A 15,524-nucleotide genomic window follows, 5' to 3' on the forward strand; every position below is an offset into this window, starting at 1 on the left:
TAAAATTTTTTTGGAGATTTTCGAAGTTCGTATGAGGTAATTTATGGGATGAATTAATAGGCGTAAGAAAGGCTATTTGAAATACTCATATATGAAAATTGATTAAGGAAGTAATCTAGTCTTTAATAAAGAAAACCTAGGTTTTATTTATTTTCTTTTTCTTATTTTTCCTTTTCCTATGTCTTTTCTTCGTGCCCTATTCTTCTTCCACGCCTAGGGGGTATAATCGAGCTGAGCCGAGCCGAACTTTTGAATGTTTGAGCTTGACTCGTTTATAATCGAGTCGAGCTCGAGCTTTATTTAACAATTATATTCATGACTCACGAGCTTATTCGAGGTTTTATCGGGCCTAAACGAGTTTAATAAATATAAATTATAAATTTAATTATTCATTAAAAACTAAATTATATATTTAGAGAAAATTATAATATTCTTATTAAAATTTATAATTTTATTCTAATAAATAAATTTAATATATTAATCTATATTTTTAATAAGTAAAATGTAAAATGTATAAATTTAATATCAAAATTATTATTATTTTTATTTAAAAGTTGATTCATGAGTTTTACGAACATGTTCACAAGTTAACGAGCCAAGTATTATGAAGCTTGAGCTTGACTTGTTTATTTTCACGAGCCTAATTAAACGAGCTCAAACGAGTTTTTATAGCTTTGAATAGTTCACGAGCGATTTGGTATATTCATTTACACCGCTATCCACCCCGAAACCTCTCTTCCTCTTCTTCGTTGAGCTCGTGACACCAACCTTTCTTCTTCTTTTTCCCCCGCCGAGCCCGAACTTCTCTCCCGTTTCCCTCTCGCGCCGCCGCCACCTACTCCCGAGCCTTCACCTCCTCGCGCTCTCTCCCCCGTGCCCTAATTTTTCCTTCCGATCTTCTGTCGCATCGACGCCGCCGCACGGAGCAGCGCCGACGCCGTACAGCCGACGCCTCACCGAAGCTTCCTCTCCCCTACCGACGTCTCATCGTCGCGGAGGTCCTCACCGCGCCGATCGCCACAGAAAGCACCGCCGGCACCAGCCTCGCGTCTCTGCCCTAGAGCGCCATCGCCTCCTTTCTGCCCTTTTCCGATCTTGAGCTTTCGTGCCGGCACAGAGCCACCATCGTGTACCCTAGCGACACTGTTTCCACCCGAGGGCAAGGTTTTCTTCAACTCAGTTGCGGGACTTTGTGGCGTCATCGATCACCGGTGCCGGCCAAGGCGTAACTGTTGGACGCCACCCATCAAGCCACGAGAAGGAACAGTGTTCTAGCAACAGCAAGTCCAGCATTTTCCCCAGAAGCCTTTTGTCCCTTTTTCTTTAGCTAACGGCGGCAACTCTTGCCTCTTCTTCCAGTCAACAATAGCGACTATTGCTGTTGCTCATAGCAGCAACGCTGCTATTCACTGTCGCTCACCGCCGGAGCCAAAGGCGAGGGCCATACACTCTCTTGTTGTCCAGCCCAAGGAGGATCACAGGTTTTCCTTGTTTCTGAACCCTTTAATATCCTCATTAATGAAAGTTGTGTTCTGTGAGACCACCAATTGAAGGTAAACATGACCTGCTTATTTTGTTTGTTTTGTTCTCTTACATTACATTATGGTGCATGACCTGCTTGTTTTTCCATGTTGACCATCCTTTGCTACTCCAAGGTCACAAGAGAAATGTGTTTAGATTCAGTCAGGGTATGCAATATTAAACACAATAATCCTTGTTTTTCCATGTTGACTGCCTAGGTGTTTGAATCGAATAGGCACCTAGGCAGTCAATTAAGATAAAATTAGCCTTGCCACTAATAATTTTATTAAACTTAAGCATGTAACAGGTATGCAATATAGTTTTTTTGAAGTTTGACATAATCTAAATTATGAGACACTTGAATGTACCTCTCACTTGTATAATCTTTTTTTCCAATTGGTAGGGGTAGTAATTCATGTCGAAGGACAAAATGACTTGTGTCTCATTGAACCCTTATTTAGTCTTAGTTCAAACATAACCTAATGGGTCAAATTCAGAAACCTAGCCATATCACTTGTTAAAATAGATTGATTCCCATGATCCCTATTTAATTAAACTAGCTCGGCAGGCAGTGTTGTGTCATATGCATCAAAATGATTTGATTTTCTTGTTAACCTAGTCAATGCTTAATATTAATTATTCAATATGAAAAATCCTATATCTAATAATAATACAAAATCAATTAAATATTTCATTCATAATATGAGTAACATATTTCTGACTAGTTGTGTCGTCATGGGATAGTGTTCATTGCTCAATGGCAGCTCCTGCCACTCCGCTTCCCTCTTCAAAGGGTGTTGAGTCTCAAAATCCTAATTGTAGTAGCAACTCTCCTTCAATGTTCTTATCACCCTCACCATTACGCTTATGGAGGCCAGCAACTCAAAGGAATGTGAGGAATCAATGGTTGAAATTGTTCTCAAGCAAGATTCAGTGGGCCAGCGCCATGTCAGAGGGGAGATCACATGCTACCTCACTTGTAAATGCATATCTCAATCACAGGTGAGGGAAAAGTTTGTTTTATGATTTTTTAGGTTTTAAGGGAAATTAAGAAGTTGGTTGAGCTACATTTGATGGTAGTTTTTTTTAGATTCATTTCGTCAGTGAACTTGGGTGCTGCGAATGACATGCCCGAAATTCGAGAGAAGGCATGCCAAAAATTGGCTCATAAGCAGGTCTTCCTTCTGAATTTTCATCTTTCTTATCATTTTAATATCTTATAGACTTAAATTCAAATACATTTATTGTTTGTTCCTGGACTAAGATGCTGATGACATTTGTTTCCAGGAAACATATAGAAACTATCTTCTCTCATCGTACAAGAATATGGTACGCTTGTAACTGGTAACTTGTGTCTCTTATTAGCAAAATTGAATTTACTTCTACCTTTATATAAAAAAAATTCATGGAGCAACACCACTGTTAGGTTTGGTACATTTTATTTCTGATTCAATCTATCTTCTTGATTTTTCATCTTCTGCTTTCATATTAGTAGCTATATGGAAGCATTCAAGGTGACTCCAGCTGAAAAGTTCATTGATGCATGTTTTTTAACTTCCAGATCTCATTCAGATTCTCTAATCTCAATCCTTTTCAGGTACTCACAGTTGCTGAATTGGTTAAGTCAGCACACTCTTTCCGATGTTTCCTTAAAGGACCAGTTGCTGGCCCTCTGTCGCAATTTGGTGATAGTCCTGAACATGAGAATGATAGTGGAGATGGTGGTGGAGTATCAGTTTTTACATTCTTTTCAATCTCACACTTTGGTATGCTTTCTCCTTCGGTCAACATTTTACACATTAGATTGGTGTTATGTGGATGGATCTTAGGTTGTATTTTTTGGAAGCACAATTTTACTGCATTTTCAATTTTCTTCTCTTAGACCTTTGTTTGATAAGTTGGTATTAGTTTACTTAGCTCGATCTCAATATTTTACTATGTTATGTAATGACATCCCTAGATGAAATCAAACAATCTAACACTATAAAGGACCTGAAGAACACATCTTATGCTTGTGCTTCATTTTCAACTTGTACTCTTAAAGCTAGAGTTGAGATGTGTCTAGTGGTACAAACTGAAAGAACTAACCAATTTAAACTTTTTTTTAAAATAAAATTTTATGCAACAAATGATCATGCTATCAGAACCAAGTTAAACAAAAGGTGAAATTTCTTAGTTTGGTCAACTCAAACCTAAATATGTTAGATTTTAACTAGCCAACTATAATTATTTTTGCATGAAAGTGATAAAGATGATATATCTATGAAATTGTTTTAGAAAAGAAAAGAGAAAACAATGCTTTTGCAGTTTGCTTCTATTTGTAATTACAAAAAGAAAAAACTGACATCGTGTTTAAATTTTCTTGACCAAGTGAACTTATTTTCATTTTCTTTTTCAGAATAGTAGGATTTTTGCCAGCATTTTAGTTAAGAAGTTATTGGTCTTGTCTCAGCATATTTCAATTGTATATCTTCCTTCAGGTTTTTTTTTTAGTTTGTCATGCATCAAATGAAAAGGGAACAGAAATCTAGGCTCTAGCTGTTCTTGTACCAGTGACAAAAAATAACGCCTTGTATTCCAAGTTGGTTGACTGGTGGCTTGGATTTCCATCCAACTATAAAGATTCAAATCATATATATATATGTATATATAGAATCTTTTGGTTCCAAAATTTAGGCCTCCAAACTTTTATCAATCTTATTTCGAATAATCAACACAATTATTTGAGCTAAAAAAAAAGGGCAGCCCGGTGCACGAAGCTCCCGTCATGCGGGGTCCCGGGGAAAGCTCCATTGTACGCAGCCTTACCCTGCTTATAGATATTCAGTTCAAAACTCTCAAATTTGTTTGAAACCTATTATAGATTCACCTGTTAATGCTTATAGTCTTTGCAATGAGTTTTGCATTCAAAGATAATTCCTATCCCCTATGAATGTTAAAGGGCAACACTTGTGTAGTTTGGAGGTTCATGTAAGAGAAATTTAAATTTTTTCTCTCCATTATATTTACTGGATCTTTTCATTTGTTCTTGAATCTCATTACCCATAATACATAATTTTTTTCTGTCAAAATTTAGCTATATTTCATTATGTTATTTCTTTTAGTTAGATTCTTTTTTTTCTTCTCAAGTCTTAGAAATTAGTGTTGATTTCTTCGCATTTGTGGAATGTCAGAGAATCTTGCATGGGAGCTAGTTGAGATGTTTGTATCAGAGTTAAGCTTGAAGGTACGTAATACTTGCACATTAAAATTCTATGAACCTTTTGGCTGCTGATGCTTCTTCTGATGATGGTGCTATGGTGCTGATAATTTTCCTGTGGCTATTGGTAATCTTCATTTGGACAGCGGTTCCTGGTGGTTGAGTTTCTCTCACTTAGATGTGAAGGTGAAGGACGGGGTAATAAGATAAAGTGGTCAGATGAACTATATATTGGAGAATTTGATGAACTAAAGATTAGTGGTCTGTGCACTGAAAATAATATCCCACCTCTGTTTCCACAATTAAGAGGTCAAGTATCTTGGAGTCCCTTAGACACAAAGGAATATCATCTTATGAGCAGTGATGTTTTGCAGGTCAGTTGGTACAGTCGGAATTGCATGCTTTTGAGGAATATCATCTTATGAGCAGTGATGTTTTGCAGGTCAGTTGGTACAGTCGGAATTGCATGCTTTTGTTTGGTACAATTATGATCTGTTTCCTGGTTAATTCATCTCAATTGATGACATTTTGATATGTGTTAGTTATCTCATTAAGTTGCCACTTGCCACCATCTTTGGGTCTTCGTGGAATCTTCACGACTCATCAGTCTCAATTCACTTTTATACCCGTATTTATATTTGCTGAACAGTTTGAATATTTCTATATTCTAAGGAGGCGTTTGATTTAGGGGAATAGGAGTAGGGAAAGAGAATGAGAATGAGAATGAGAATCATTGATTGTCATTGTTAATAATTGGATTATAGGAATAGGAATACAAATAAGGGAATGAATCCTTGAAATTGGGTAATAACTCATTCCCATGTACCTCCCCTTCAATGAGTCATTACCCTATTTTTATCAATCAAAATATTTCCTTATTCCAAAAATACTTTTGACCTAAAACTAAAATTTTCTCCCTTAATATCAAATATCAAAATTTATTTATTTATTTTTTTTTCATATCACTTCTCTCTTCTTGTTCTCTCTCATCATTTTATCACACACTTTCTCTCTCCTATCACACTCTTTTTTATCATCATACTTTCTCTCTCATCATACTTTCTCTCTACTCAATCTCTTCCATCACACTCTCCTTCTTTTTTTTTCATCATACTTTCTCTCTCCTCAATCTCTCCCATCATACTCTCTTTTTTTTCTCATCACACTTTCTCTCTCCTTAATCTCTCTTGTCACACTCCCTCCTCAATCTCTCTCATCACATTTTTTTTTTTGTCCCCACGGGTTGGATCAGCTGGTTAGGTGTTTGCAGCTTGCCACTGAAGTCATGGGGTCGAAGGTCGCCAGTTGCACTCGGGGATAAAATCCTGGTCTGCTGTGCCAAAAATTCCTTCGACCCCCAGTCACCTATCCTGCCCAGCATTAACCGTGATTTACTCCCTCTGGAATCTTGTGGGGCTGGGGCCAGGGGGTCGCTAGGGTGGCGGTTCCACCTTTTGTCACACTCCCTCTTTTTTTTCCTCAACACACTTTCTCTCTCATCATACTTTCTCTCTTGTTCTCAATCTCTCCCATCACATTCACTGTTCTCTTTTGTTCTCATCACATTTTTTTTCTCATCATACTTTCTCTGTTCTCAATCTCTCCCATCACATTCACTGTTCTCTTTTGTTCTCATCACATTTTTTTTCTCATCATACTTTCTCTGTTCTCAATCTCTCCCATCACATTCACTGTTCTCTTTTGTTCTCATCACACTTCCTCTCTCATCATACTCTCTCTCATCACACATACTCTCTCTCTCCTCATTTTTTTCTCATTACATTTTCTCACTCTTTATCCTCTCCCATCATACTTTCTCTCACATCATATTTTATCTCTCATCTTCTCTCATCATGCTCTCTTCTTTCACACTCTTTTCTCCTTTTCTCTCATCACACTCTCTCTATTCATTCTTTCTCATCACACTTTCTTTCTCATCATACTTTCTTTCTCATCATTCTCTTTCATCATATTTTTCTCTCACATCTAATTTATTTCTCTTATTTTCCTTTAAGGGTAAAAAAGGAAATATTGAGTTATTCCGATAGAAAGTATGCAACTAACTAAACATTGCTTTTAAGAGTGATATCCATGCTCATACTCATTCCACAATACAATGATTCTCATTCCGATTCACATTCCCATGCTCATACCAAACGCCCCTAAGTGATGTGATTGCCCCTAAAAGAAATAAAAATTTTAAGGAATCATAATTTTGGAATACACAAGCTGTCTTCTCCATAATCTTGATCACGGTTCAAAATTCGTTCCGTGTCGGGTGGAACGAGCGAAACTTACCGTTCTATCCGTGCATCAAAATCAGCACCAGACTAGCGACGATTTTGTTGCGTCATCGCGTGCACGCGACAGGAGGAATCATGCGCGCTTGTCGTCATGTAACAGAGCATGTCGCGATTCCATCGCAACCGGCGCCGCCAAAATTGTGGGACGCCTTCGGCGCAACCAAACGGCCCAGGAGCCTCGCACGTGCTGCCGGAGGAATCGTGGGACGCCTCTGGCTCTGCCGGAGGAGTCGCGGATCGCCTCCGACGGCGCCGAAGGAGTCCTTGGACTCTTTCAGCAGTGTTGGAGGAGTCCTACAACTCCTCCTGTGGCCTTGGAGGCGCTCGTGACTCTCTGGTGTCGCCGGACGAGCATGCCGTGAAGACATTACTCTTAAAAATTAAATATTTTGATTTAATTAATTCAAACATTTCCTAACTTGTGTGATATTTGGAAGAGGCTTATAAAGCCTAATTAAATTATTCTAATAAAATATAAATATATTTAAAATTTAAAAAAAATAATAAAAAAAATTATTAATTAATATTCTGAAAATTAATTTTACCGATTTAAATTTGTTTAAAAATTCTAATTTTGTTTAAAAATCTAATAAATCAGAGTAATATTCTGATATTTTTTAATTAATTTATATTTTTTCATTTTATTATTTAATTAATATTCTATTTTTTTTATCAATTTAAATATATATTATTTAAAATAATAATTAATTTAAATAAATAAATAGTTAATTTATATAATTATTATAAATGTAGTTTTTTTAAAGTAATCTATATACTTATTATAGAAAAATATATAATCAATTTAAAATTTAGATATATGAATATTAAAATATTTAACTTTTTTACTTTTATAATTTTTGCTTCTTGAACATATGAACATATATTTTTATCTCAGAATGTCTTTACCTTGGAAATATTATATGTCCTTTATATAAGCAATTTTGATAATGGTCTGTCAAGTTTATGATTCCTATTAAAACACTTATAATCTTGTGCACCTCTGATCATTTTAAATTGAGATAGTTGAATTATTATTATTAGAAGATTGTTTCAAGTTTAAATAAAAAAATACCGAAATCGTATCGGCACGTCACGATATTGAAACCATATCATTTGGGTCTGGGACCGAAACCTCAGCACGGGTCGAGATTTTAAACTATGATCCTGAAGACTTAAACATGATGATTGACAATGAATGCATTATTGCTTCCTCTCTAGGTACATTTGATCCCACATTTCTTCTTTGTAGAATAATCTTTGTAAGGTTGTAAGGTCTACAGATTTTATGGTTTACTATATATATTATTATTGGTGCAATCACCCTTTGAGGTCGGGATTGATCGATTATTTGATGGATTAAGTAAAAAGTTTAAATTAGGATTATTGTTGTATTTGATATGTGTATTTGAATCACACATAACTTAGAGATATACAACACAACTTGACATGGCCAAGGTTGATTGAGGATTTGATGGCTCTTGGTTTGTGGAGATTGGAGAAGGATGGCATGGAGCATCCTAGGACCGTAGGACGAGGAGCATAAGAATATGACTAAGATGATGAAGCAAACTACATAGGTGGATGCTTGAAGGATGACATGAGAAAGAGCCTCGGGTTTGATTGCATTCGAGGGACGAGTAACTTAATAGGAGATGATTTCGAAGCATAGGTATAACTCATGGTTGTTGGATCATAGGCAGGCTAGAGGGGGAGGGTGAATAGCACGAATAACAATTTTAGTTGTTAATCAATTACTATTAGAGTGAACGCAGTGGAAAATAGACTAAACAACTCCAAGGAAGTACAACAAAGCCAGACACAGCCATTAATGTGATTCACAGCCCTAGATTGCCAATCCACGGTCCTAAAGTCCTCACTGTAAATCTTCTTATTTTCTCCTTTTCAGCCTCAACTAAGGTAGAATAAACTTCCTTTTGTTAGACTAGAAGAAGGATGCAATAGCTTGTAGATCAAGATCTCACCACATGATTTCTCTGTCAGAGTAACAAAATTTTTTTCTCAAAATTATTGGGCTTAGAATAGAATTTTCAAATCATCATCGTAGAGTTGTTGTTTGCGTGAACGCTACTTCTTTTATAAAGTTTTGCCATTAGTCGACTGTTCATGTTCCATTTATGGTCAAATCACCTTGGTCATCTTCTCCGATCATTTTATAAATCTGTCATCAGTGTAATATGAGAGTTGACTCCATTGATCATTAGCCGACTTCTCTAGTTGATTGTTAATTCTTTTATGCTTTTTTTAAATTCATTAGTCGACTTCTCAGTAAACCGTTCAAACTTCTATTTGACTCTATAATTCACCAGTCGATTTCCTCTATTTTATTCTGAAATTCATGAGTCGACTTCCTCAGTCGACTTTTCAACTCTTTGTTCCATACTAAAATTTATATTTTCAACCTTCTATTCCATACTAAAATTCATTAGTCGACTGTTTTCCATTTGTCAAACTACGAATTCAAGCACAATGTGGTTTCCATCAGGCAAATGTACATGCATAGCAGTCGACTCCATATAAACCACAACTTCAATAATCATTCGTAGTATTGATTAATCGACTTCAACAGATCACCTAATCAACTGATCCTATACACCGAATCCGAACTTGCTCGAATTCTGTGTCTGCATTCTTCTTGTGCAACAAATAATTAATACGTTAATATTAGTCGACTGTGGCACCATGACTCAAATCCTCAGGTCAAGTTTGCCTACCTCCGAAACTACCCTCATCGCAAGGTTATATGATCTCGAAGCTTTTAGGTTAGAAGCATACTTGATGCCAGAAGGCCTCCATGTCAATTGGTCTTCTATGCCTAGAGCTACACCGCTCGAAGTCTTTCTCCGTTTGGAGTTTTACCACTCTGTGTCTTGTTTGTGAATAGAAGGCCTCCATGTTAATTGGTCTTCCGTGCCTAGAGCTACACCGCTCGAAGTCTTTCTCCGTTTGGAGTTTTACCACTCCGTGTCTTGTTTGTGAATATCCTTCTTGGACTTTCTCCGCTTAACATCCAACATCCCATGCTTGTTATGACTTTCACCACATCCGTCTGCCTAGCATTCAACTTCCTATGTCTGCTAGGACTTTCACCCTGTCCATTTGCCAAGTCATGATTGCCTACACACTTAACAACGACATTAGATCACAACAAACACTTAAACATGATCCAAGCATCAAAACCATGCAACACACATGCTTGGTTGGGTTGTATCAACAATCTACCAAAACCTGTAATGTATGTGCATGGGTGATTGCATCAATAATAGTGAGTTGATTGTTGAAAGAAAATGTACTTGGGCGAGGGTGATATCTCAACATAGATGGACTTACCTTAGAAGTGGTCGGAGTCATTGTACTAGTTGATTGGTATTGGACACTAGTATGGTTGAGTTGTCGATGTAGTGACTTTGAACAGAAGTGTTTTATGTTTACGGTTATCTGGTATGGCAAATGAGATGTTTTGAAGTATGAACTAGGTTGTGGTAATGTTCAATCTGGTGGGCCAGTTGACTGTCTGACTGAGTCAACTGGCTAGCTGAGTGGAGTCAATCAACCAGCGAACAGAATGTTATCATTTGTGGTTGAGCCGATGAGTGATGCTATAAGAGACAACATGGAAGGAGTCGTTAATAAAGCAACAACAAGTACATTCGTTAACGACGATAGTGGCTTAGTCAACTGATGAAAATTTCTAACGGATTGTTGTGTGTTGAAATAACTGTAAAGAGGTTGGAAGAAGGCTTATAAAAGGACTTCAAGGGGATTTGAAGCTAACATTTCCAGAAACATTTCTAGCAATCTCTGAGCCTTCTTGTATCCATTTGTGAGCCTTTATTGTGGGCTTTATTGTAATTCATTCTAGTGAATTGTAAGAGATTTCTCAACCTCGGGTATTTAATCGAAAAGGAGAAAAGTAATGGATGCACCTGAAGGACCAATAAGTCGTGGATTAGCACCCTGGGGGTTGCTCAACCACATTACATCCTAGAGTCTTTGACTTGTTGTTTTATCTTTTTTATATCGTCTATGTTTTATGGCTCTAATGTTGCTAAGTAATTAGCAAGAATCTTTTAAGTTGTAAATTAGGGGCATTCACTATTCACCCTCTATAGTTCAGTCGTAATGGTCTTATGCTACAATTACTTGGGAGAAGATATCTAATTTTATAGAAAGGGAAGGTTTCACTTATGCTACAATTGCTTGGAGGAGAGATCTAATCTTGAGGAAAGGGAATTAGATACCCCTCTCTCAGATGATTCCAAAGAAAGAATTTGGGTGAATTTTGCTTTCATCAAATATAGACATAAACCAAGGTAAGAGTCATCAATGGATACAAAGATCATGATGCTCTTTGTCTCTGACTTGATAAGGTGTTTGTCAGTGATGATATTAGATGTGGACATGAAGGCATCACCTTGCGAGGTGACAAATGCCCTGCCATGATGGAAGTAGAGACCTTATGCCCAAGGAAGCAGGGCTGGAAGCCATTCAATGGCTGTGAGGAGCTGCTACTCCATGTGGAGGAAGAGTGCAGTGGTGAAGCTAAACTAGTGTTTATACATGGTGCATGCTGTCGTCATTCAAATCATCATTTATACCAATTGTTAAGAACAAAAGCAGAAACTCTAGAATTGTACAAGAGAGCACTCATGTTCTTAGATCAATTAGCTGCAGATAGTAAGCAAAGGTATTGGAATCAAAGGCAATAAGGAATTCTATAGCTGCAAGTGGCAGTGTAGAGGTGCAGTTCGAAAATGTTAGAAATGGTGCTTGCTAAATTTTGTTAGCGGTAGTTGGGTAGTTTTTCGGAAGTGATAGGACAAAATGGATTTGACTGAAGAAAATGCATTGGTAGCAGGGGTAGTTTGGTCCTTTTATCCGTTCTCATCTCTTTTCACTCTTAACTTTTCATCACCAATTAATCATCCTTACAATTTCCTGTTCTTGTTTCCCATTATCTCCTTGCCTTCCATTGTCCTTCACTCTCCTCTTATCTTAAGTAATCATAGCTTTAAAAGTTTGAATAATATTTAGCTGATTAGTGATCGGTTATATGGTAGTTCCCTATAGATGTATGTTGCCAAGATAACAATGTAAGTGCATATTAGTACAAGATCAGTTGTTTAAGCAATATCCTTCAACATAGCAGATATACTTCCCTATAACATAAAAAAGATTATTCAACTTTTACATGGAAATCTGCATATTTTTGTTTTTTTTCCGTCTTCGATCTTCCAGTGGTATTCAAATTTCTAGGAGCAGTTTTTAGATGTCATTTACCATTCAAGTGACTTTTTATTTTTATTTATTTATTTTATTAAAATGTATATATGGAGAGCAATCTTTTATTCATATCTGAGAGTTGTTTCTTATGCATGTAGGTGTACTTGATGGCCTGGATTTCTGATGTAAATATTAATGTAAATAGGTATGCAAAACTAAATTTTTTTTCCTATTTGGATCATTTGGTTTCCACATTTTCTATTTTTATTTTTTCAAAAACGTGTGTTTTTTATTTTCTAAGAAAATAATTTTTAAACATTCTTTATTTTACTATAGAATGATATTTCCTTTTCAAGAAAATGAATGTGTAAAATGTCAATAATATTTTTTTATCTGAAAATAGAAATGAAAATGAAAATGAAAAAATGCCAACCAAACGTCTAATGTCCATTGATAATATGGTATGCAGAAATTGCATGATGAGGACCTATGAAAGATAAAGTATCAAATATGGTACTTTGGTTTTTAATCTTTAGTTAGGTATGGTCACGATTTCTTACCAGCTTTTGATACCCAGAATTTCATCTACTCATACTTGTGTCCAACACTGATTCTTCAACAAGAACACCCTTTGTTAGACACCAATACTATATATATAAGTTTTTCAAAGTTTTTCATTATGTGATCTTTGTGATTTTCAAAGTCCTAAATTTATGTGATTTTGTTATTTTCTATTCAGTCCAATTAATACAATTTACATTATGTTGCTTAGATGAGTAAAGTGACAACTGATTCATGCGGTATGGTTTTAAATGTTCAGGATAAAGGAAATATTCAGTATCATTGAAGAAGAAGCATCGATCAAATTTTCTTGAGTTATATCATTTGCTGAGTGGCAAAAGGTTAGCCATCCCTAAGGGTACGGTGCAGCAGAAGGGCATAGATACGTACGGTTTGATCCGTAGATATGACACATTTATAGGGATTTTTCCTTTAAATAAAGCGCACAACCACATGATGCTAAGCTTTTGGGTCATCCGTTATGAGTGCTTCCTAATTTATTCTAGTAGTTAGTGGAAAAATTTTGTGGGCCAGTTCGGCCGTCTCAGGTTGTGTTATCTGGTTCAATATATTTTTTTTGGTAAAATGTTAGTAAATGTGTGGGACATGAATATTTTAATGACAATTATTTTGCATCTGGATGAGCAGCGAACCGTGAAGATACAATCTACTTGCACTTTCTGGCTGTGTGTCGGCAGAGCTATTTAAGCTCTATTTCCTTGTCAGAATTTTGAAAATTGAGTTAAATTATTTAGTAAAAAGATATCTCAGTTTTGGAGGGTATGTTTTGTTTTTTATTTTTTTTTTATATTGCAAGGAGCTATTTAATTTTTATTTTTTATTTACAAAGTCCCGTCACTTAGATAATTGATTAATACAAATTGTATTATGATTGTTAATACAAATTGTGCAATGGCAATAATTGATGCAATTTTATTGCAAAATAGGTTATTTAATATATTTTTTAAAAACATAATACCTTCCGAATATGATATGCAAGTAGTCGGTTCAATTTTATGCAAAATATGCTCCTTTGTATACACTACATTTTGGAGGGGCCTTTCCTAAAAAATTGGGGTCGAGTGAATTTTTTAAAAAAAATTGAATTAGGTAATATCAAATTTAAAGTGACCGGTTTGGTTTATATAATTTTTTTTATCAGTTATTAGGATAAATCAGGAAGTATTTGTGGCTTATAGTAACAACTCTACTCCGTACTAGCCAACTCAAAATGCACCATAGTTAGGGAAGGATTTAATTGCTCTATAAATATGTCATAATTAGGAAAGGATTGAATTGCGGATGAGTTAAGGAAGGATGAATGCAAAATGTAAATTATAGATAGATAGAGGTCCATTGATTATATGGAGGGATGCTGATTCCCTCTCAGATGAGCAGGCGTAGCCTATGTGGCTTGACTCCATAACAATCGTTGATGTTAGCATGCTTGATATACATAAACGTCAGACACTTGACTCAACGCCATGCTTGACATGGGCTTAGTCCCTCAAAAGATCACCTGCCCCAAATATCCTTTGTTGTGACTCTAATATCGCATGACTATGCTTGACATTTTGTACACAATGTGTCCTTTTGAGCTCTATAATTCGTTCATTTGAATGTCTTAGGCTTCTTCGAGTCTCTCATGCGGGTGTAATCTGTCTTGTAATGTAATCCTGATTACATTACAAGGTTGATTATTTTGTTTGTTTTAACTTTAAACCTGTAATGTAATGTAATCTCGATTACAAAAGGTAATGAAGTTTTGTAATCTGAATTACAAAGCAAATACTATGTAATCCGATTACATTACGAGGTCATTGTTTAACCAAAATTTGAATGACGAATATACCCCTAATATACCCTAAACCCTAAAATTTAAATTCGAATATTAGGGGTATATTCGGCATTCAAATTTTGGTTAAACAGTGACCTCGTAATGTAATCGGATTACATAGTATTTGCTTTGTAATTCAGATTACAAAACTTCATTACCTTTTGTAATCGAGATTACATTACATTACAGGTTTAAAGTTAAAACAAACAAAATAATCAACCTTGTAATGTAATCAGGATTACATTACAAGACAGATTACACCCTACCAAACGTAGCCTAAAGGATGATCACTCAGGGCATGTAAATCTTTTGAGGGACTAGACTCGCATGAGAGACTCGAAGAAGCCTAAGACATTCAAATGAACGAATTATAGAGCTCAAAAGGACACATTGTGTACAAAATGTCAAGCATAGTCATGCGATATTAGAGTCACAACAAAGGATATTTGGGGCAGGTGATCTTTTGAGGGACTAAGCCCATCGTGAGGGCTCAAGGAAACCTAAGACACTCAATTGAGTATGGTGCTCAGGAGGGCGCCCTATGTGTGGAGGTCAAGCATGGCGTTGAGTCAAGTGTCTGACGTTTATGTATATCAAGCCTGCTAACATCAACGGTTGTTGTGGAGTCAAGCCACATAGGCTACGCCTGCTCATCTGGGAGGGAATCAGCATCCCTCCATATCATCAATGGACCTCTATCTACCTATAATTTACATTTTGCATTCATCCTTCCCTAACTCATCCGCAATTCAATCCTTTCCTAATTATGACATATTTATAGAGCAATTAAATCATTCCCTAACTATGGTGCATTTTGAGTTGGCTAGTACGGAGTAGAGTTGTTACTATAAGACAAGGATTC

The 15,524-nt window shown here is 36.1% G+C and overlaps 1 protein-coding gene across 5 annotated transcripts; it reads left to right on the forward strand.

The window, feature by feature from the left end:
* The first annotated feature begins 702 nt into the window (after window positions 1-702).
* On the forward strand, window positions 703-13,472 carry LOC122033728. Of its 5 annotated transcripts, none has more exons than XM_042592886.1 (10): window positions 703-1,553; window positions 2,266-2,523; window positions 2,612-2,696; window positions 2,809-2,850; window positions 3,119-3,287; window positions 4,695-4,747; window positions 4,867-5,029; window positions 5,095-5,162; window positions 12,423-12,469; window positions 13,085-13,472. In XM_042592886.1, the coding sequence occupies exons 2-10, from the start codon at window positions 2,279-2,281 to the stop codon at window positions 13,137-13,139; spliced, it is 927 nt and encodes a 308-aa protein (XP_042448820.1). In that variant the 5' UTR covers window positions 703-1,553; window positions 2,266-2,278; the 3' UTR covers window positions 13,140-13,472. The 5 variants fall into 5 exon arrangements, with proteins under 5 accessions (XP_042448820.1, XP_042448819.1, XP_042448821.1 ...); XM_042592885.1 differs by having other exon boundaries at window positions 703-1,481; XM_042592890.1 differs by lacking the exon at window positions 703-1,553 and having other exon boundaries at window positions 2,353-2,523; window positions 2,602-2,696.
* The last annotated feature ends 2,052 nt before the right edge of the window (window positions 13,473-15,524 follow it).

This window comes from Zingiber officinale, chromosome 11B, assembly GCF_018446385.1.
Source record: "Zingiber officinale cultivar Zhangliang chromosome 11B, Zo_v1.1, whole genome shotgun sequence".
NCBI classification, from domain to species: domain Eukaryota; kingdom Viridiplantae; phylum Streptophyta; class Magnoliopsida; order Zingiberales; family Zingiberaceae; genus Zingiber; species Zingiber officinale.

Excerpts from the sequence above, each read along its gene's own strand:
- LOC122033728 (XM_042592886.1), top strand. The coding sequence starts at position 2,279 with ATGGCAGCTCCTGCCACTCCGCTTCCCTCTTCAAAGGGTGTTGAGTCT. Across the intron at positions 2,851-3,118 it reads TCTCATCGTACAAGAATATG|GTACTCACAGTTGCTGAATT; the intron begins GTACGCTTGTAA and ends AATCCTTTTCAG. Across the intron at positions 4,748-4,866 it reads TATCAGAGTTAAGCTTGAAG|CGGTTCCTGGTGGTTGAGTT; the intron begins GTACGTAATACT and ends TCATTTGGACAG.